This window comes from Taudactylus pleione, unplaced genomic scaffold (assembly GCF_031769625.1).
Source record: "Taudactylus pleione unplaced genomic scaffold, aTauple2 ptg000102l, whole genome shotgun sequence".
Lineage (NCBI taxonomy): Eukaryota > Metazoa > Chordata > Amphibia > Anura > Myobatrachidae > Taudactylus > Taudactylus pleione.
Window position 1 is genome coordinate 3,149,238 of NW_028284504.1, and position 23,361 is coordinate 3,172,598.

Below are 23,361 nucleotides of genomic sequence, written 5' to 3' on the forward strand. Positions count from 1 at the left end.
ATAATAAATTGCAGTGTTAGCAGATTTTCTATTGCTGTGATAAGCGTAAATGTCTGTTATTGCCACATATTAACATATAGGGGCTTTAATATGAAACTGACCTTTTCTGTGACCAACTGCCATCCAGCTGTCATGTTCTATGACTCACTTTATTAATGTACAGTACAATTTCTCCTTATGCCATGCCAATATGTATTCCCTCACCCTCCACACTAGATATAATCTGCACAAAGCGCATTAAATATAATTTTAGGGGCATGGCTGGGACAGGCAAGAAGTAAGACGCACTTCTGCTGTTCTCCGGCTCAATTATCCTGTTACCTATTCTACACTCTGCTCTAGTTCCAGTTTTAGCACTGACCATACTTACCTCTCCGGGACATATGGCTAGTGACTTGGGGCTCTATTTATTAAGCCTCGGATGGAGATAAAGTGAAGAGATATAAAGTACCAGCCAAATAGGCCATGTCACAGGCTGTGTTTAAAAAATGACAGGAGCTGGTTGGCTAGTACTTTATCTCCGTTCACTTTATCTTCATTGTAGGCTTAGTAAATAGACCCCTTGGATCCATTGTCTCTGTGGTGTACCCGTCAGGGGTTTCCCAGCCTAGTCCACACCGAGGATGCTGGAGCCTGGGTTCCCTCCCCTACTGGGCGCAGCTCTCCCCTCCTGTCGGGACCTGTTTTTGCACTGGTTGATTGGCACCTATGCTCCGGACTGTCCTGCTCCTTGTTGTTTCTCTATGTTGCAGTCTGGCTGCAGACTTGGTCTCGCTTGCATCCGGTTGCTTCTGTCAGAATGTGCTTGCAGCTTTGCTGTCTGAAACTGTCGCATTTGCTCTAACACCTCTCTGGTTGCTCTTTAGCTGGGACTATTTGGTTCTGCAGATGCCTACAGCTCTAATACTTGTTGGGTATTACCTCATCAGCAGTCTCCACATATCCCCTAGTACTGTACTCTGCCTTGCTGTTCATTATGGAGAGGCCAGGTCCTGATTTTGAAGCTGCAATCCAGAACTGTTCTGTACTTACTCCATTTATTATAATACCCTCAGCCCTTATTATAATACCCTCGCCTCAGCAGACCTCTCAGCCACCGCCGGAGGATACTATTTCTTTGCCTCCTGACGTACCTCCGCAGCAGGTGCTGCAAGCGGTGGGCAATTATGAGCAGTCAGGCCTGCATAAAATAGAGAAGGTACAGATGGCCAGGTCACTTTCTAGATATGACTTTCAGATAGCAGCGGAGATTGCAGTTTCTGTACCTATTTGTTCGCTGTTTGTTACTGATCCAATTATTTTAATGGCCATCCCAATGGCTGCAGTGATGCAGAACATGTTTAACGTTGAGAGTAGGGGTGAGCGGGTTCGGATTTACTTGGTTCTTATCGCCACTTTACCGCAAGTTCGGATTAGTTCGGATTTATTTTATTGGCTATCCAAAACACGTGATAGCCGATAGCCAATAAAATGCCATGCTAAGATCCGAGTAAATCCGAACCCGCTCATCTCTAGTTGAGAGTAATTTCTTCTGGAATACTGTTAGGAATAAGGAAGACATGGTGACAGGGATTATGTTGGGGATATTGCTAATTAGGATTTACGATCAAGATGTTTTTGTATCATATTTTGATGTGGCGAGGACCCATTGTCTTCCTTCCAGCGCCCTCCCTCAAGGAGAACCACTTGGTGCATTTACGGTGCCACTGTATGACTTCTCTTGCAGCTTTCCGTATTCTTGGATTTTCCCAGGCCTGAGCCTTTCAATTCCACTACTATACGTATTGCCTGTTTTACAATTCTATTTGCTGTTATACCTAGAGAACACATTGTGTGGTTGGACTATAATGCTCCTGGATAACTTTGGAACATGCTTGCCGACATTTAGCTCCCTGTGAAAGCCCAACAGGAAGCTGTTGGGCTTTCACAGCAGGGGCCGTGTCGCTGTAATAGGAGGTGTGGCCCGGCAGATGACGCCTTTCCGGGGGGGTTACTGACTGGAAGCTTTCACCTCCTGTTGCAAAGATATTTTGATTTTTACTGTTTACTTTCTCTGTGTTTATTATGTTTTTGATTATTTGATACTTTATCGTTTTGAATATTTGTTACCTTACTTTTATTTCTTTCAAGGTGCTATGATCCTGATTCAGAGTTGCACGCAGTTCTTACACGGCTGCGATTGCTCACTGATTAAAAAATATGTAAATGTCAGCTTGAGCATTCCTCTTGTGTAATTCCGTGCAACGGACTGAGCAAACCCTGTGACACCCGTTTTGTATATTTGAGCAATGCTCAACTGCGCTAGTGGATACGATTTCACCACCATAACCCACCATCAGTTGCAACATCGACTCCCCGAGCAGCCCCTGCCTAGTGCACTGCCACCATTGTAATCTTCTTAAAATATGGCCACTCATGCTTTGGTGCTGCTAAAGAGAACGCAGCCGCATGCCAAAACATGTCCATGACACTCCCATAACACGCCCATGCCTCCTCCTCCTTTGCGATTACTTTAAGTCATCACCCAGTCTCCACCCTGAAATTCCCATGGATCTCAGATGCCGTCTTAAGTCATAATGATGTTGTACAGAAAGGCATATACCTTCGCACACATAGGTGCGCATGTATGCAGTAGGGGTTTTCTAGACTTTTCATGCATGTGCAGTAGCAAATAATCGCTCAACTGTACAAACATCGGTACTTACCAATATTGCTGGAGAGCCCCTTGCTTCTATGGCCATCTACGTGTGTGTGTGTGTGTGTGGCGGGGGTTGTTAGGTAGAATAGCGTAGTTGAGGGGGGTTGTTTAGGAATCTAGGAATGCCCTGGTTGGGAGTATGGTACATAGGATGGGGCGAGGATGTTTGTTGTTGGGTGTTTTTGTTTTAGAAATAAAGACAGATATGTATATCTTTATTTACTTTGTCCTGGCATCTGTCTGTTATATGGTAGCTTTATAGCAGCGGGAGTATGCACCTTGGGACGGCCAGTCTAATGTTGGGAGTTGGGTTATCTCCTATTTAGACATTGTATGTTTTTTGTAGTACACTGTAATTATTCTCTTTATAGAGTTGAGCATATCTTAGTGATTATATCACTTAAACCCTACTGTTATCCTGGCTTTGTGATGCGGAGACCTGAATGGTGCTTTCAGGTACTCGTCTCATTATGTAATATCTGTTCCTATGTATAAATGATTTATGCACAGTGATAGCTGTTGCTTACCCACACCCGCTGGTTTGCTGAGTAGATAAACCTGTTTCTTTGTTTAGCACAGATTCTTTCGTTTTAAGTACCTGTTAGCTATATTGAACTTTGGGTCACTAATTTCTTGTTATTCCACTGGCTACATCTGAACGAGAGTTCTATACTGTTACATGAGCTTTTACACATATGCCATGTTTCTTGTCTGTTTTATTTTTTTTTATTTCTGTGGATGTAAACTTTTAAAATCTTCTTTCTTTCTTTCTTTCTTTCTTTCTTTCTTTCTTTCTTTCTTTCTTTCTTTCTAGACGCAAATGTATTTGCAATTTCTCAAACTCCACAATTGCGAATATATGCTAATATTTACCTGAGCATAAAGGCCCCCATACATCAGCAATTGATTGCAGCAATCGTGCATTTTGCAATGGATTGTGTATACAAATCTTTCCCTTTTTCAATCGATTGTGGCAAATCTGCAATCGATTGAAAAAGGGAAAGATTTTTATACACAATCGATTGCAAAGTGCACGATTGCTGCAATCAATTGCTGATGTATGGGGGCTGTTAGCCCACTGCTGCCTTCTCATATCCATCTGACGATGTGCAATAATGTAAACATAGGAAACATCGATGCAGATTGGGGCGCCTATCGACCTTCTAAGTAAGTCTGACCAGTCTCAAACAGAGAGGGTCTCCTCCTGGCGCTCATAGGTGTCTCCAAGTGCGAGCAAGATCGCAGTGGCTAATATATACACGCCCTGAAAACAGTGTTTAAACGGACCCAGCATGCGTGCGTTTCTGTAGCTGCAGTGCGGCTTAGGGTGACAAACACTCAATCTGTGAAAAACATCGACTTTGCGTCCGAATCAGAATCAGGCCCTTTAAAAGGATGAAGCACTGTAAAAAGATACTGTTCAGGTATCAAACCTATGCTGAGTCCTGCTCAGCCGCATCACCATTAATAACAAACAGGAATAAAACTAGTCTATTTCTTATCTTCTTAATGTAAGTGCTATCCAGTTAATAGTGTATTTAGTATATGTAACCCATATTTCTGTGTCATAATGTATAAAAGCAAAATAATATTGAACAACATATACACTACAACTTCAATAGCATAATTTTATCCCTAACAAAAACATCTGTAAATATTTCTTTAAAAAACAATTTCCATATAGTCGGTGCTCAGTCTGTTCAATATAGTATATAGTATACTAGCTGGGCATTGCCCAGATTAAAGAATGGACCTTCCAGTACATCTGCAGCCTTCATTTTTTTACATCGCAGACCAACATTGGAGAGCATGTTATATGAAAATGTGCTTGGAGGAAATTAGTAACTGTCAGTGCAGGTGCAATGTGACAGTTGATCCTCCGACTCACTGCTCTTCTGTTGGAGCGCTGCCTGTCCCCCACTGGTACATATCAGCCTGTGCCTTCAGATCAGTGCAGTTTTAGACACTGGAAGACATCCTAGGCCAACTTGCTTAAACAAAAATTTCAAATCAGAGACTCCACAGCCTACTTGGGGGGGCACTATGCAGACCCCCATGGCCCTGCTAAACTTCAAACAACCAAGCCAGCAACCTAATCTTGGCCAAACTACACCACCACCAAACTACACCACCATGCCAAATATATATATATATATATATATATATATACATATTATAAGATTGTCCTTACAAAGAAACTCTTGACAGCAGTGGTCCTTGTCAGATGGCTTTTTACTGATGACAATGTTAGATCTTCACATTTCCCAAACAGCATATGGCTCCCTGACACTAGGCTAACATTACCAGCTCTCTATCACCTGGCCGACTAATTCAGCATCAGGAGCACCTTCCTCTTGAATCCCAGAACCTTTATGCATCACACAGACACACACTAATTAGACCCATATTGTGCAGTTGTGTTTTAACGGTATCCAGCCTCTTTGCATCTTGCCACATACCCTTCCCCTTAGTTTCACCATGCTTGGTGAAGCAGACCCAATGAGCGATATTCAATAGTTTTCTCTCGCCCGATCTCCCATCTAAAGTGACAGGAGATTGCGGGGCAAGATTCAATTGATTACAATATCGCGCCGATCGCTGTCAATAATGTCGGGTTTAGCCGCGTTAAAGGGCTACACCCGACCAAAGTACTGGGTGCGATCGCGAAAAGTGCCATTTGGGCGCCCAAACGGGTCACTTTTTCACGCATTTCAGGTCACAGCCCCCGGTGGGTTTAGTACATGGTAAGCAGACCATGTTTGGTGTTGTACTGATCCACTGTGACTCAACAGATTTCCGGTATCATCGGTGAGAAGATCGCAACATGCGTCTGCAAACTATGGACTATAGAGAGTTAAAACATTAAAATGTACTCTGTAATGTTATCAGCTTAGATTAGCATGCAGTGGGAAAAAGGTCACAAAGGGCTGTTGGAGGCTGACTTGTGTCCATTTGAATTGACCTATGAACTATCCTGTAACAGAAGCACCTTTAAGAAGAACCAATGGAATCATGCCAAACTTGTCTATTGTATTGCCTATCCCTGTAAAGAGTATATATGTGGGCTATCTGAACTCAGACCTCAGTCTTCTTGCTGTGCTGTTTACGGAGGTTTCTATTGCTGATGCCAGAATCTGGGTCCAGAGCGCGTGCATATGTAACAACTGTACCTTGGGTCTGTATTATTTATTTGCGCTAATTGTCTTTAGATCACAGCATGTAACCATCTGTTTTTATATTGAATAATAACTTTTGTGCTTTGGAACCACAGTCTGAAAGCATTTATTTACTGTGCGACTCATTACGCTAAATAGCGACAATTTTAGAAAGGCATAGGCAGGATTTTAGAAGGTATAGACAGGATTGCATAGAGGTTTTAAATAGGTATCGATAAGACAGACACGGTCATATTCCTCAGTGTCTCAGTGGACACACAAGACCTTTACTGGCGGTAGCCGGTCCATCAGTCCTTCTGGAATCAGAGTGCTGGACACCAGGTTGACTTCACTGCAAAAATCTATAAAAGCCAACACTGCCTTTTGCTCTATCAGGAATGTCAGAGAAGCAGTGGGACATGGTCACACAGACAGGAAATGTGGCGCCCCATCGCCCCACTGAACAATGCATTGGTTCCTGATGATTTGGACAATTCCCCTGAAAATGCCCCTGGTTTGGAACACTTAAAGCACCCTTCTGGGGTCACTCTAAACTATGTGCCCACATCTTGTGCTTACTCTTTTCTGAATGTCAGCCTGACAACCTTCGCTGCTGTCTGGGTCATGTTTCCCAGGATGTAATATTGGTCAACGGCTACCGCAAGCTCCTCAAATTATTGCAGATTGCTCTGACGAACCCATTTTTACAGCGCCTGCTATAGGTTCCGCACACAATGGTCAATTGTCAGGATCTCCAGGATCCTGTCTGGTGGGTATCGTTTGGGCTCTAACCAACTCTGGGTTAGTTTCGCCAGATCGGCTAGCTGAGCACACATTGTGGACCCCGGCCTATATTGCCAGTCATAGAAACACTGTACTTTCCCAGGCCCCTGTCACCCCTATTCGCACCAGAATTGCGCCCTTTAACTGCTGATAATTTGCCACCTGGGCTTTGGGCATATCCCCATAGGTCTACTGTGCTTCGCAAGAACAATTAAGGAGCCAATTGTGCCACCCAATCCTTTATTGGCAATTTAAGCCGAGTTGCCGTCTTCTCAAAGGACAACATAAATGTCTCAACATCATCTGATGATGTCCTCTTTTGCATCACGCCAGGCCTGCATTGACCCAGTTGCAGCTGACTGAGCTCTGCCTTTGTTGCTCTCCAGCTGGGCCTCAGCAACTGCTAGCATCTGGGCTTGCTGAACCTGTTGTGCCAAAGCTAGATTAGTTAAGGCTTGGAGGATTTCCTCCATCTTGCTGTCTGAGTTGACTGAGCAGCGAAATTGGGCTTGTCTTATCATACATCGGCCAACCAGTGTTTGGACGCCAATAAAAACTAGCTGCCAGCGGCCACTGCGTTTACCTTACAAGAGGCACAACACACCAAAAAAAACTTCCTCTTTAAGTGGGTTTAGACAGTCTTGCAAATGAACGGTTTGTTCACAATACATACAGGACCAACCTTCCCTAGTACCACATTGTGTTTCAATATAGTCAAAACATTTCTTCATGTGGCACTACAATAACCAGCCATAATCAAAGCAATACGAAAAAAATATGTCCTCAGAGATCATGTAAAAATACAAAAAAAATAAAGTGGTGTAATGTTGAAATAAATATTCCACCAACTGTGCACATATAAGGTGAAAAAAGGGTGATTTCTTAAATTTGCTCAAATTCCAGAAAGGGGTGCTCATGCTCCCCTAATAAACCAGAACAACCAAAATGGGTGAAGATAATTAACCACTTGGATGATTACACAAATGCTTACAGCTTGGAAGTAGCATATAAAGGTATCTTTATCCACCTGTGTGAGAACTCATGTAGATAGTGATTCCCTCAGGCAGGAGAGAAATAAAGATCTCATAGTGCAGAATGTCAAAAACTCCAAACACTTTATTATGAAACTAAAAAACATATGAGGATGGTTTTCCATACCAAACACAGGGCCGTATTCAATTTGAGGTGAAAACGGGTTATCGTCATTTTCGCCTGTTTCAATTATCCCCGTATTCAATTTCAAAGACTTTTTCGCCGGTGCGAAAAGTCTTTGTTAAAAAACGGGGATAAGTTTTCACCATGTAATACACGGCAAAAAAAAGTACAGAATTGGGGTTTATGAGTGCAGAATAAAAAAAAAATAGCCTGCAGCATTTTTAAAGTCCCCTATAAGTAATCTGTGTAAAAAATATTAAAAAAATCCTCAGGACACCCCAAAAAATGTACTTTAATTTTGGGGATGAAAACAAAAAATAGGGGAACAAAGTTTTAAACTAGCGACATTGATTCAGGGGTGGTCCCCATGTATGCGACAGGTGTTTTCAAGAATGCAGGTAGTAGCGGCAGGGGCAAGCGGCAGGGGCATTTTTTAAAAAATTTCAAAATTCACTTTAGGGATTTAAAAATATGCTTGCACCAATTTTCATTTACCCCAAATTTGACTGAAGTAGTTACCTACGTTTGGTATGGCGGGCATTGGGATTTCAGTGTGGGGCTTTTGATAAGCGTCGGTATTTACATCCCCATTTATATATGTGTTCGAATTGGTGGGTTTGGTATTAGTACTAGTTTGTATAGCATGGTCTTTTAAAAAGATGTTCAGGTCCAAAAAGTGGACACTGTCCTCACTGGTGTCAAACGAAAACTTTATTCCCAAATTATTACTATGTAAATGGTTACAAAAAAGATGAAGCTCTTTTAAATCCCCTCTCCAGATAAAAAAGACGTCATCTATGAAATGTCACCATCTGACCAGGTTGGCACACCAGTCATGCCCCTCCCATACCGTGTCATCCTCCCATCTTGATATGAAGAGGTTTGCATAACTGGGCGTAAACCTGATCCCCATTACAGTTCCGACATTCTGCAAATAAAAATCCTCATTATATTTGAAATAATTATTAGTTAGGATGAAATGTATACCCTCTAGGATAAACTTATGTAATTCGGGGTCCATAGGGCTATCTTCTAAACTCCATTTTATGGATTTTAGACCATCTTCATGCTTAATAATGGTATACAGGGAAGTTACATCTCCTCTAACCAAAAAATGTCCTTTCTCACCTTTTACCATTTTTAATTTATTGAGGGTATCTTTCAAATAAGATTTGCCCTTGATGACTAAAGGTTATAAATGATGGTCTATAAAAGGTTTAAGGCAAAGAGGTTTCCTAATCTGCTCAGGAGTCCATTCCAGCTCACAGCTCACTGCAGGGATCACCCAGGCTCCATCTGTCCCACATGAAGACTGATATGTGACCTTACATCTGTGTCTCATATGATTTTTAGTTTCACAATAAAAAAAAAGTGTTTGGGAGTTTTTGACATTCTGCACCATAAGATCTTTATTTCTCTCCTGCCTGAGGGAACTATCTACATGAATTCTCAAACAGGTGGATAAAGATACCTTTATTTGCTGTTTCCAAGCTGTTTGATATAAGCATTTGTGTAAGCATCCAAGTGGTTAATTATCTTCACCCATTTTGATGGTCCGGTTTATTGGGAGAGCACCCCTTTCTGAAATTTGGGCAACTTTAAGAAAACACCCTTTTTTCACTTTACATGTGCACAGAGGGTGGCATATTTATTTCAACATTACGCCACTTTCTTTTTATTTTTTACATGATCCCTGAGGATGTATTGTGATAGGAACATCTCTCAATAATTGGAAGACTGACATTTCCTGCAAATGGGCTGCATATTGAAAAATTGGACAGACTGAGCGTTGACTATATACATATTGTTGTTTTTCCATAATTCTTACCTATAGAGAATTACGTGGTTCCATGGGCGTACCTACCATAGGTGCAAGGGGTGAGCTGCTATGGGGCCCAGAGCATAGGTGGGCCCATCTTCCTTATCAAAGTTACATTGGTTATATACATTTGTCACCATTGGGTGGTACATAGGTGCCCTTACAAACTTTTGCTACGGGGCCTTTGAACACCTAGGTTCACCCCTGGGTTGTTCTCTTGTTTGTATGAGTGTCTGTTTTGTTTTTATTTTTGCACCTTTTAAACCTATCCCTCCTTTTATCTATAAATATTTGTATATAAATAATGTAAATTATAAGTGAAAATTGTGTCGCTTTACTCATTATTATATCAGAAAAGTAGAAACTACTGATTTATATTTTAACATCAAGAAAATTCACATTTATAATTAATTTTGCTGCTTTCCCCCAAAAATAGTTTCTACAGCACATGAGAGCTAGCTGCCTAAGGTGCCTCATTATGGATAAACTCTGCATATATTCATTATGTACTACATAGAAAAGCTTGATGGTGTCACCTTGAAGAGAGTGTAGGCGTAGATGTCATTCATATCAATGTTTATCATCCTTAGCATGTCCTTTACTTCCTGAAAATTCATCTTTTCGTCCCCATCTCTATCTGCTTGATGCAAATAATCCCGGATCCAAATGCAGAGCAGTCAAGGAAGATAATGTACAAAAGATAGAAGAAAACATAGAAAATGGCCTAACCAGCCCTTCATTACTTATCACACTTATCTAAATATGTCAGCTTTTAAACTTCAGCTCTATGGGTGGGATGTACTAAGCATCGCATCCGCTATGACGTACATACCGCCTATTATCGGGTACATACTGGCAATAATATCACCGGTATGTACCTAGAAAATCGCAAAGGACAGCTGTCCCAGTAAGAGCTGTCCTTTGCGATAGAGGGACTTCCGGGTTTATGACCCAGAATCCCTCTGACGTCCTTCTGCGCATGCGCAAAAGGACACACACGCCGTGGGTGGAGCTAGGAGGGAGCCGACTGGACTGGATCCCTTTCAGTGGGTGTCCCAATAAGAAGCCCATAGGCTACCCACCGGGACGAAGCTGCTTCGTACATTTGAGAAATGCTGAAAACTGCATTTTGGGGGTTTTACTGCATTTCTGCCCTTAGTACATCCCGCCCTAAAGCCATACATTCTACTGTGTATCTGCATGTACTTTGCTGTATTTGTTTAAAGCTATATTTTGAACGCTATGTGAAAGATGATTTAAAAAAAATTACGGGTATAGGACTTTTAATTCAAATCCATACCTCCCAACATTGGGGGTAAGCTGTTTGGGGCTGGGATAGTTAATTACAGAAGGGGTGTATCTGTATTACAGAGGGGGAGTGGCATGCCACATATTATTTTAATCAGCAGAAGCTGTTTGTGAGTCCTATTCACATTGATTTGCAAATAGGACACATTGTAAGGGAAAAAGTTGCACAAAAAGATGCTCAGCGCTACTAAGTCACACGGTGCTCACGCGTTATGTGTAAGTTATATGTTGTAGCACACGGAAGATAGACGTATGTGGACACATCTGTATTTAGGTTAGTCTACGAATATTAGTCTACTGTATTTAGGTTAGTTTACTATTGTTGCTGTAAAAATGATTGAGTGCTAACAGCTATCATAAATCAAAAATATCATGTGCCTCACAATTACCACTAAACTTATCCACCATTTCATGTTTCTTCAACGTGTTTGTATCAGGATATTGAACTAACTTCTCCCTCTGGCTCATTGCCACAGCTCTTTCCATGAGTTTCTGCAGTCCCTGCACCCAACTACGGGCTTCTTGATCATTAGATGCAGCCAGGTCCAGGTTTCGTCTCCTTCCCATAAAGGAAATACTAAAACAACAGTTCTCTGGAAAGCGACGGCCATTTTTCCGGAGCCCTTCTGACTGTCTTCCCTCACGTACAGACTCTATGTGCAGGATAGAGACTAGAAAAAAAGACAGCAAGATTTGGGGATGGAGAAACAGCAAATTTATATTCAAATATAATAAGAACAGAATGACATAATGAAGTAACATTAAATAAATATGAGTAAAACTATATAAATAAGATTGGGTTTTACATACTCCTGACCACAGTTTCTGGATCGTACAGTGCGTACCTCACTTGTTACATATATCTCAAACAAAAAGACACACCACATTAATAGCTATGCAGCATAGTACATGCCAGTATGTCTGACAGCTCCCTGTGTGTACTATGCTTATGGCTACAGGTACTCACAGATCTGCTTGGAACGTGCTTTTTTTGCTCGGCTTTCATACCAGACAGTCATCCCATCAGATTCAAGTCTGTAAAGTCTTTGCTGTCGCCATCCTTGTTTAATCTTCCAGAGTTGCGTGCCAAGAAGCATGGTGTTCACATCTTCATCATCTGAGAGAGCTGTAGAAAAGCAAAAGGCACCAAATACATTTAAGGAGTATCATTATTATTTAAAGGGAAAACCAATGAAAGAGCAAGTAAAAGTAATACATGGAAAAGACCACTAAAATAAAACACTGTATTCTTTTTACTTTGCACTATTATTATTCTCATGTAATTATAAATCACAATTTGACATCATAGACAGTAAAATGGTTAAAAGGTGCAAATAGGAGATGTATGTAAATGATAAAAAGATACATGTTATATCTTGGGACAACCCTTCATCTTTATATATTTCCTCATGTAACAATTGGATGAGGGTCACTCCTGGGAAGGAATGGGTAGGAAATATTGGAAACCCTGTCTTACTTGATGTCGGAAACCAGACTCTGTCATTTCTTTGAAGGCGAATAGAGACTCTATTCATCCTAATTCAATCATTCAGAACAGAATTTGTATTTGATGTCATTGCCATCACACTGTACAGTATGGCTCCAAGCTGCAGTTTATGTTGGGGTCCCCACCTATTTGCTACATGATGGGTGTGGGTCACATAATAAGTAGCATTTGTCCAATAATGCTCAATCTCTTTATGCAACAAGTCTAACGACATGAGCTTATACAATTAGGAGCATAATATTTACAATATGATCAAAGTAAGGATGACTTGTTATATTCAGGATAAAATTGTGGTGATAATTGACCAGTTTAGAAGATTAAAGGGTCAATGAGCAGAATAGAAACATTCTCACTTGCAACCTCCCTTCCTTACGGAATAACAGTTGTGTATCGTGTGCAATGGAACGGGTTTGTATATTTGGCCAGTCATTTAAGGCAGACCACATAGCATCTCCATAACAAACTGTTTACAGAGCAAGATCACAAACTAAAGTCAGGGAGACACCTGGGAAACCACAGAGTAGCCCAGGGAAAGTAAAGGACAAATAATGTAAGCAAGCTAATGTGGAGAATGGGAGGGTCAAGAAGGAGAGAGAATGGAATGTACAATGGCTGGTGTGGTAAAAAAAAACAACTGCAAAAATGAAAAGAAAACAGAGGGAAGAAAAAAGATATAAATACAGCATGTGACAGAATATTGAAATAATGGTGATAAAAAACCTGCTGATCTGCTGCATATGCTGTATGAAGACTCAATATTCTTAGTAGTTATGTTTTTTAGCATCACTCTACTCGATACATGCTATTGGACAACTATGTCTAAATCTCTGTGTGTATGGCCTGAAAATCAATAGGATCAGTATCTGGCACAATTGTGATGCAGACTTAGGATCACCATATATAACACCTACTTAACTGTGCGTGTGGTCATCTTCCATCCACACATACTGGACCCAATGACCCTGGAAGTGAACCAGCTTCTCAACCTGAGAGGCTAAACTGCTGGATTCCATCCAATATGACAAGCTATGCATGTGGAGTTACAAGATTTATAAAACAGGGCCAAACAACTCAGCACGTCCGATTCTCGCAGTAATAGTTCATAAATTTACAATCAATCCACCTTTTCAGTTTGATAGAGGATAAAGCTGCAAGAGCGTTCAGGATAAAATTCACCTGCCGCACAGGTGCACAGTTGATTCATACATAATAAGGTACTGTCAAGTAAGACATGCATGTTTCATTTCATCAAGGAGGTTGTAGCAAACACAATCTTCCTCATTAATCAGACATGCTCCCCTATGCCCAAGGATGATAGTGATTATTATTGAAATAAGTTGCTGGTAATACCATTGCACTTGCACATCAAGGGTCTGCCTTTTTCTACCTATGAGGGAGATTAACTACATGTTGAAGTGATATACTACTCATATTTTGTGCAAGTTCAATTAGCACCTTCCAGTATTAAGACTTGCTTACCGTTTAGAGCTTGTATCTTTTATTGACAATACTCTGTGATTGTATGTGACTCTATGGGTTTGGGAAAATGTAATATCAATAATCAGGCACTCGAAAAGAAAGGAAGGTTCAACCTCTATGTGGCTGACTATAGTAATATAGATGAGGATTCCCTGAATTCATGTATTTCAGTTTGGACTTTGGACAAATCCTTTTACTAAAAACTCTATGACACAGGGCCTGATTCAGCAGAAGACAGAGTTGCTATCACAGCTGCTGTATGGTAATACAGCAGGAGGCGTCACGTCTCCTGCATGCATTACTGATCCGTGCTGCATCCTAGGACGCAGCATTGGACCATTTGTGTGTCCATCGGCCGGCTAAGTGACCCATGGGGTCACATGCCGGATGCCGCAGATGCACAAAAGAGCTGCTGAATTAGGCCCATAGCCAAATGAAGCAGAGCCCTAATTTGGATAAGTGGTCTACCTAGAAGTACCAACACTTGTGTAATCCAAGACTCAAAATATTGTTCATGTAAATGTGTACTAATATTTTCTACATGTAGAAAACTTGCTGTCATAATTCCCAATCATCTTGATTTAAAAGAGTCAGAGCAGATTCCAAGAGACTGTCCCATCATACCAGGCAATCCAGACTTGCTCTTATCAGGGACTGTTAGGTTAGTCCCACTTTGTGCCTGCGTAACTCTACTAATTCCCAGCCACACTAATTACATATTTCCCTCAGAACATTCAACCGTTTCTTTGCTGATATACACGTATTACTGTCCATATAGCAAAAAGAGTTAAAAGGTGTGTCCAGTGTGTTTACAAAACAGAATATGTTCAATGATTGCTGGAAATAATTTACAAGAGAAGATGACGCTTTTTACAACAGTTGAATCCATTAAAAACTGACTAATAAGAAAGCAACGTCTTGGAGTGGAATGCCTAATTAAACATTCTCAAGGACTTTGTTTTTGTATATAACATGTTTTAATGTGGCAGGAAGCAGGGCTATCCTGAAAGGAAAACTTCACTGCAATTATTATACTTTTTTTTTTTTTTTTTTTACTGTTGGGTGGTCATGGTATGTGGTAGCTACACCGGGCTTTACACATAATATTAGCGCCACTTTGAATTTTGAGATCAAACCCACCAAGAAGTTGCCACTTCATAAAGATATCCTTGGGAGTCAGTTCAGGACCAATGGATCCATTTTGGCTGATTGAAAAGTAATGATACTGCCTCTGTTTTTCTGTCACATAGGTAGACGTGGCAATGCTATACTGGTTATTGTGAAGCTCATACATCAATGTGTCTGAACCTGAGGTTAAACTGTCGTAGTCTTCTTTGTTTGGTCACAGCGAGTGGAAGATCTTCGTACGTTTTGTCATGGTGGATGAGGAAGACGTGTATGTGAGATTGTCAGAGATGTGTGATTGAATTTTGTGTTAAACTTGGAAAAAGCGGAAATGAAACTCATGAAATGTTACGGCAAGCGTACGGTGGAGAAATAATTAACCGTGCTGCAGTATTTCGGTGGTGGAAGCACTTCAAAGAGGGTAATACTTGGCATCTCATTTAAAGTTTTAAACGGGTTCAGCATATTGTGACAAAGGAACTGAAAATGCATCGCGTGTGTGTCAGGTGGGCACCCAGAAATCTCACACAAGAGCAGATGTGACGATGAGTTGAATCATGCAAGAGCACCATTCGAATGTCGGAGAGGATACCTGATTTCCTGACATCGATTGTGACATGTAACAAATCGTGGATTTGTCATTATGATCTGGAATCCAAACAACAGTCCAGTGTATGGAAACACACAAAATCTCCTCATTTCTGTGTGATTCCTCCTGCATGTAAAGTCATACTTCTACTGTTCTTTGATGCACACGGTATGATCCTTCAGCACTGGGTTCTCCGTGGACAGACAATTTGCGTGGAGCCATGAGGAAGAAAATACCACATTTGCTAAAGAAACAGTTGTTTTTTGCTCCAAGACAATACCCGACCACATGTTGCTGCTGTTGAATTGGCAGCACTGACTGAAATTAATAGGACAGCACTGGAAGACCTTCCATATAGCCCGGACTTAGTGCCCTGTGATTTCTGGGCATTCCCAACCCTGAAAAAACAACTGCGTGGAACAGGGCCACCAGAGCCGTAACTAGACTTTTTGGTGCCCTGTGCCATAAAGAGCATTGGCGCCCCCCTCATTTTTCAAAGGGACATAATGCACCCAAAAAAGGGCCATGGCTTCATGGGGAAGGGCCAGGAAAGAGATAGGAGAGGCCATGAGATGCTGGGGATGAAATAAGAGGAAGCTACAAGCAAAAATTATAATAAATAGAAATTTGACAGGCTCAAACAGCGCCCCCTGACCTGTGGTGCCCTGTGCGATGGCACCGGCCGCACTACCCTAGCTACAGCCCCGAGGGCCGCCATCAGGGGGGGGACTGCTGAGACTATAGTCCCGTGCCCGAACAGAAAGGTGGCAGCGGAGAGCATAAGCGCCGCCAGCATTTCAAGTTGTGGTCGGTCGCGAGCCGCTCATAGCTTGCAGACCGGCAGTTGAGCTAATCTGGAGCAGCTGCAGTGGCGGCTCCTGATTGGCTACCGGTTTGCAAGCTCTGATTGGCTCGCGTCAGGTGCATAACTCAAACTTCCACATCTTCGGGTGAGCGGCATTGCCTGGCTGAAGCAGGAGCAGCAGTAAGGCAACCACCTGCCAGTGGGAGAGACTATGCTGGGAAGAGAGCAGCCGGGGAGGGAGGAAGCAGCAGTGGCAGGGGAGAAGCTGCCTACAGTTGCTGCAGCTTGTTGGTGAAGTACTGCTCGGACAGGAAGGAGCAGGAGGCTGCGGGGGATCCCACCTCACTGTGATGGAAACAGACAAGGTACAGAGACTCCCGCTCTCACCCCCTCAATCTACTCTCACACCCACACACTCACTCTGCTCTCACCCCCTCGCTGTGCACTCTCATCCCCTCACTCTGCTCTCACCCCCTCACTCTGCTGTCATCCCCTCACTGTGTACTCTCATCCCCTCACTGTGCACTCTCACCCCCTCACTGTGCACTCTCACCCCCTCGCTGTGCACTCTCATCCCCTCGCTGTGCACTCTCATCCCCTCACTCTGCTCTCACCCCCTCACTCTGCTCTCACCCCCTCGCTGTGCGTTCTCACCCCCTCACTCTGCTCTCACCCCCTCACTGTGCGCTCTCACACCCTCGCTGTGCACTCTCACCCCCTCGCTGTGCACTCTCATCCCCTCACTCTGCTCTCACCCCCTCACTCTGCTCTCACACCCACACCCTCACTGCTCTCACCTCTTCTCTGCTCTCATCCCCTCACTCTGCTCTCACCCCCTCGCTGTGCGTTCTCACCCCCTCGCTGTGCGCTCTCACCCCCTCACTGTGTGCTCTCACCCAGCACTCTGCTCTCACTCCCTCACCCTGTGCTCTCACTCCCTCACCCTGCACTCTGACCCTGCGCTCCCGCTCCCTCACCCTGCACTGTCACTCCCTCACCCTGCGCTCTTGCCCTGCTCTCACAACCTCACACCCACACTTCGCTCTCACCCCCACACCGTCACTCTGCTCTCACACCCACACCTCGCTCTCACACCCTCACCTCACTCTGCTCTCACCCCCACACCGTCACTCTGCTCTCACACCCTCACCTCACTCTGCTCTCACACCCTCACCTCACTCTGCTCTCACACCCACACCTCGCTCTCACACCCTCACCTCACTCTGCTCTCACCGTCACTCTGCTCTCACACCCTCACCTCACTCTGCTCTCACACCCTCACCTCACTCTGCTCTCACACCCAATTTATTGGAGTTTTTTAGTTAATTCTACTTGTCATTAAATGTACATTGTTTAAGATCGAGTTTTTGACCTCTTTATTCTCTGCTATATTGCAATCCATATTTATGTAGAAGCGCAGAATCCGTATGTATTGTTTAGTTTTGGGAATTTGCAGAGGAATAAAAGATTGCTATGGCTAATTGGTCCAAAATTATTGAAATGAGATAAAGAGGTAGAGAGTTGATGCATTTTTAGGGGCATTACTTGTTTCCCAAGTTCCTTTATCCAGTAGAAGTTCTGATCTTGTTGTGTAGAGACAAAATAATCACAAATAAATATTTGCACAGCACCGTTAAAAACTAAGCGAATTCTGACAATTCTTGTGGCGCATGACTCTGCTTATTGACACATTTTTGAAAGAACAAATAATTTATGTCACATCCATCACAAAAAAAACTATAGTTTATGCCTACACTGGAGGTAATAAATGACACAGAAAATGGTGCATGTGTGATGTCTATGGGGCCTATTCATCAACACTTAATTTTCACAAAAGCAGGTAAAAAAGGCACATTTTCACCTGCAATTGTGACAATTAAGTGTTCGGGCCATTCATCAAGGAGGTAAAGCAGGAGATATCACAGATGTCTCCTACTTACCTTCCTCTCACGGAATGGCACGCTGTCCCCATACACTAGTATGGGGACAGTATTCATCAAGCTCCGAAAATATTATATTTTCGGAGCTTGACTGTGGAAGTATTTGCCATCCTCAGATGGCGAATACCCCGGCATCACAACCCACTCGTTCCCTATGGGAAGACGGTTTGGGTTGTGAAGAGGCATCATTTTGGATCCCTCTGCCCCTGTCCGGCTCCTTCCACCGGACGTCGGGGCTCTTGTGCGCATACGTAACCTGTAGGTCACGCATGCACACTCCCGTCACTCTTATGGGATGTCTTCCGGAGTATTATTAAATAATTATTTAATAATACTCCCGTCACTGCTCTGAAAAGGAGCAGTGAAGCCGCACATGGGGGCAGCTGATATCGCATCAGCTTTCACCGCGCAGGAGCAATGATGAATTGCTCTGGTAGCAGCGGCGATAGAATGTTTATTATCAAGGTCTGTTTGGACCTCGATAATTAACATGATGAATAGGCCCCTTAATCATGTACATCACCTTGTGCTGGTGTGCATATATGCCTGCCAAGTGCATCAGCATGTAGAATAAGAGGAAGGCATGCGCGGGGGAGGAGATGAGTGGGGTGAAGTGATCGAGTTCCTTGCTACAAATGGAGGTGCATCTATTTTTGCAAGGCAGCACAGCTATGAGATCTTATTTTCTGGGAAATATAAAATGACAAAGGGGTGAAGTGGGTGCATTGTCAGGGATGCTGCCCGCTTTGCAGATGCACATACATCCATTTTTACTCACTTGAGTTTACAACATACTGGCCAACTCTCCCTGATTGTCAGGCAGACTCCCTGAAATAGTCGCAATCTTTCTGACTCCCTGAAGAGTCTAATAATCTCCCTGATTGCATCTTACCCCATTATAAAGTTGTTATATTAAAAAAAAAACATATATACATTGAAATAGTATCATTACCATTAGTATCATTTCCCTTGATTGGTTATAATGCACAGTGATCCTTATGGCTACATGCATTTACTGAAAAGTATCAGTGTGTTTTCATCAACAAGTAGATCATACTGAGCAACAACTGCTTTGAGGCACATTTACATTTGCATGTAAATCAATTTTATGACACGCCTCTCAGATGTAGCAGTACACGCCCACTTTACTGCCGCGCTCATAGGTGTTGCTTTCACAATCTCCCTGAAATGCTTTTTCAAAAGTAGGTAAGTCTGATTTACAATACAGTACACTTGATTTTTGCAACAACTGGACCTAGACTACCACTTATAAAGGGAAACATTTTGCACTTCTATGAAGATGTTAATTTTGGGCTCACTTAAAATATGAGAAAAACTTTCAAATGTGCCAGATGTAATAAAGATAGTCCCAATATTCCTTCACTTCATTATTAATTTAAGTTATATATTCAGATATACCAGGAAATATTTTAGAAGAAAAATGAAAATGGTTAATTTATTAAAAGAGGTAATTGTAAAATGTTAGGAGGTTTAGGGGTTTATTTATCAAATAATTCAGGTTTTAACATATACGGAAACTGCTGATTCCACATGTTTAAGGGCAGACTAAAGTGTTGCCTGAATGTAACAATACAGAAAGAAGGAGTACTACTTTCCAGCCACTAGCCCTCATATCAGCCGTCCCCATAGCCTTTATGGGTACAGTAGTTAACAGGATCCACAAAGCGTAGCTTCCTTGATCTTCCATGCCTTTGACATGCGCTTAACATGTACACACTGATCAGGTGATATTAAAACTAGCTGTTTGCCAATCCAGTCGTGCAATGAATACGGTTCCCAACGCTAACTAAATATAACTTTGCATGTTCATGTTGTAACTAAAATAAATACAGAATGATCTGCCCTCAACTAGTTGGGCAAAGATTTAAATGTGCATAATAAACAGTTATCAAGTACGAAAATATAGTCTGCTAGGGGATAAGACCTAAATCTGTCAAAAACAGGTATTTTCTCTGTAGCTAGGGCTTTTCTCTATTTAACAAGCACCCATCTTAGCTATAGGTACTGCCAGCTACCTCTGGCGTGTCTTCCCCATGCAAAGAGAATATTTATGAAGGATATCTGCCTTTGAAAAATGTATTCATATTATATATTTTATTATAATTATTTTTTTTAATGACTCTAGGGGGTAAATTTACTAAAGTGAGTTTTTAGAAGTGAGTTTTAAAAGTGATGTTGCCCATAGCAACCAATCAGATTCTAGCTATTATCTTCTAGAAGGTGCTATTTAAATGTTAAGTAGAATCTGATTGGTTGCTATGGGCAACATCACTTTTAAAACTCACCTCTAAAAACTCTCACTTTAGTAAATGTACCCCTTGGTCGGAAAGCCCTTTCAACTGCAGAATGCATGTGTGAAACGGCAAAGCTACTTAATGTGCATAGGGAACTAGACAGATTGGTGAAACTGTAAAGGCTGAAGGCGCGTATCCATTAGACGAGAAAAATGAGCGATTACGACATCGTTATCGTTCAATTGGTCATTAATCGTGCAGAAAAATGTTGGCAACGACCCGCTGGTCGTTGTCGGCATCGCTCATTGCCTGAACATGACGGTCAACCTGACAATATCATCAGGTTGAGCATGTTCGGGGAATGATATCGTTATCGTCCATATCATTCATTAAAATCGTCTGTGTTATCACTGCTGCCCCACAAATATTTCTTCATAAATTGCATTGATAACTGATATTCTATCGCTGCTTGTAATAATAGAAAATCAGCTCTGTCTTTGCAGATTTACTACCGCTCTAAAATTACTTTCCCTAAATTGTTCTAAAACATGTATAAAGAGAGAATGGATTGAAACATAGAATGATGTAAATGTCTTTGTATTGATATTTGTAAAGTTCCACTTCTCTTGTTCTATCTGCAGTCCTCAATATCTGCCATCATTCAGAATGTGGGTTGACAATACTATGCACCTGCACTGTGTCCATGCATGAAATCACTGCTCCATGCACAGTAATGTCACAGGTGAACCTTACCTACAGATGTGTCTTCACACACTGTTGCTGCAGTTGTGTCAAACACTCCCTCTCGGTGCATCAGGTCCGTTACACCTCTACTTGCTTGAGCCCCTTTTTTTTTTGTCTCTTTCACCAGAAAATGTGTCTTATGCCCCTTTTCCACCAAAAACCCAGGTCCAACCTGGCTTTTCGGTCATGGTTCCAGCCCAGGTCAGACCCTATTTACACTGCACTTTCGATCTGGGTTATTCCCAGGTCAGCCCCGTTCACACTGAACCCTGGTCTGCCCTGCTAAACCTGTGAGGTCATAAAAAGTGGGAGGTGACTTATGTAATGCCTACATGATTTTAAAGTTGTCCAGATTACCAGAAAGGCTGCAATTTAAATATTTATCTTGCCACTGCTTTTAAACTTTGCTGGGTTAACCTGGGTTGCTTCTAGAAGTAAAAGGGGCCAGGATTGGATTCCCGGGTCGAGTGGCCTGGCAGTCGAACCCAGGTAACTTGCAGGTTTTAGCACGGGAACGACCCGGGTATCCTGGGTCATCCAACCCAGGTCCTGTTTACAGCACAGGGACTTCCTGGTTTCTCAGCGCTTGGAGATTATGTCATCTCCAAGTGCCGGGAGAAGTTCCACTGCACCCGTTTTGGAACTGTGGGTCAATGGTGGGCCAGTGCGCACACGCGGTGTGCGCAAGCCTCGTAGCGAGTGAGAAATTACTTGCTCCGGGGCTCGCAACAAAACGGGGCGGCTGTCGATGTTGATCGACAGCTCGCCCGGTTTTGTAGGCGGGGAGGGGGGGTGGCTGAACAAACGGAGGCGTTCCCGAAGGTACGCCTGCCGTTTGTGGGCGGCCCTACTGACATCACAAGTGATGTCAGTAGTGGACTTCCTGCTCTATTAGAGCAGGAAATCCACTTGGGCTTGCGAGACCTGAGATCCAACCACAGGGTCTCCTCGCAAGCCCGATGGTCGCGATAATCGCGACCATCTCCTGCCCGCTTGCACTAGCTGTAGGTGGGCACCCACAGCTTTGCGAGCGGACAGGAATACAAAAATGTAAATTCCTCCCCGCCCTGATTCAGAGCGTGCGCTCGCAAATAGCGAGCGCCTCTGAATCAGGCCCTGTGTTCCAAATCTCGTGTCAGACCCTGGACTTAGGTGGAAAAGCAGTATCAGAGATTTGAACTTATTTTTAATTGTTGATTGTCAGTATTTCTGTGTTATGTTTTGATTGAGGGTGTGAGGACACAGACACACCTGTTGGTATGTGTATCTCTTGTGGGTGCTTGAGGCCTGGTGCAATGATAGGCAATAATGATGATAACGATCAGCAGTTAATTATTTATTGTGGCTGATCATATTATATGAAGTTGCGGATATTTATTCACATTACCAAATAGTTTTTTTCATTATGATTGTGGCAGAATAGATTGATTTACATATGTCACGCTTGTGTGTTCCTATAACTGCTCAGTAAAAGGTATATAATCATCTGCGTTAAAAACGAGTGCTATATTACATGCCCACACACACATATATATATATATATATATATATATATATATATATATATATATACATACAGTCAGGTGCATAAATATTGGGATATTGACAAAATTTCCATATTTTGGCCTATATTCACCACCACAATGGCTTTGAAATGAAACAAACAAGATGTGCTTTAACTGCAGACTTTCAGATTTAATTTGAGGGTAATTACATCCAAATCAGGTGAACGGTGTAGGAATTAGAATGGTTTCTATATGTGCCTCCCACTTTTTAAGGGGCCAAAAATAATGGGACACACTAAACAATCCTAAATCTAACATTCACTTTTTAATACTTTGTTGCAAATCCTTTGCAGGCAATTACAGCCTGAAGTCTGGAACGCATAGACATCACCAGACGCTGGGTTTCATCCCTGGTGATGCTCTGCCAGGCCTCTAATGCAAACGTCTTCAATTCCTGCTTGTTCTTGGGGCAATTTTCCCTTCAGTTTTGTCTT

The 23,361-nt window shown here is 42.4% G+C and overlaps 1 protein-coding gene across 1 annotated transcript in view; it reads right to left on the minus strand.

The window, feature by feature from the left end:
• PLCD3 (phospholipase C delta 3) overlaps positions 1-23,361 on the minus strand; it is an 88,644-nt gene that overhangs the window by 46,033 nt on the left and 19,250 nt on the right. Inside the window, exons 2-4 of the mRNA XM_088470675.1 lie at positions 11,886-12,044; positions 11,361-11,589; positions 10,147-10,276 (exon numbers count right to left, since the gene is read on the minus strand). Coding sequence (XP_088326801.1) covers positions 10,147-10,276; positions 11,361-11,589; positions 11,886-12,044 — 518 coding nt within the window. The remainder of the gene's footprint in view (positions 1-10,146; positions 10,277-11,360; positions 11,590-11,885; positions 12,045-23,361) is intronic.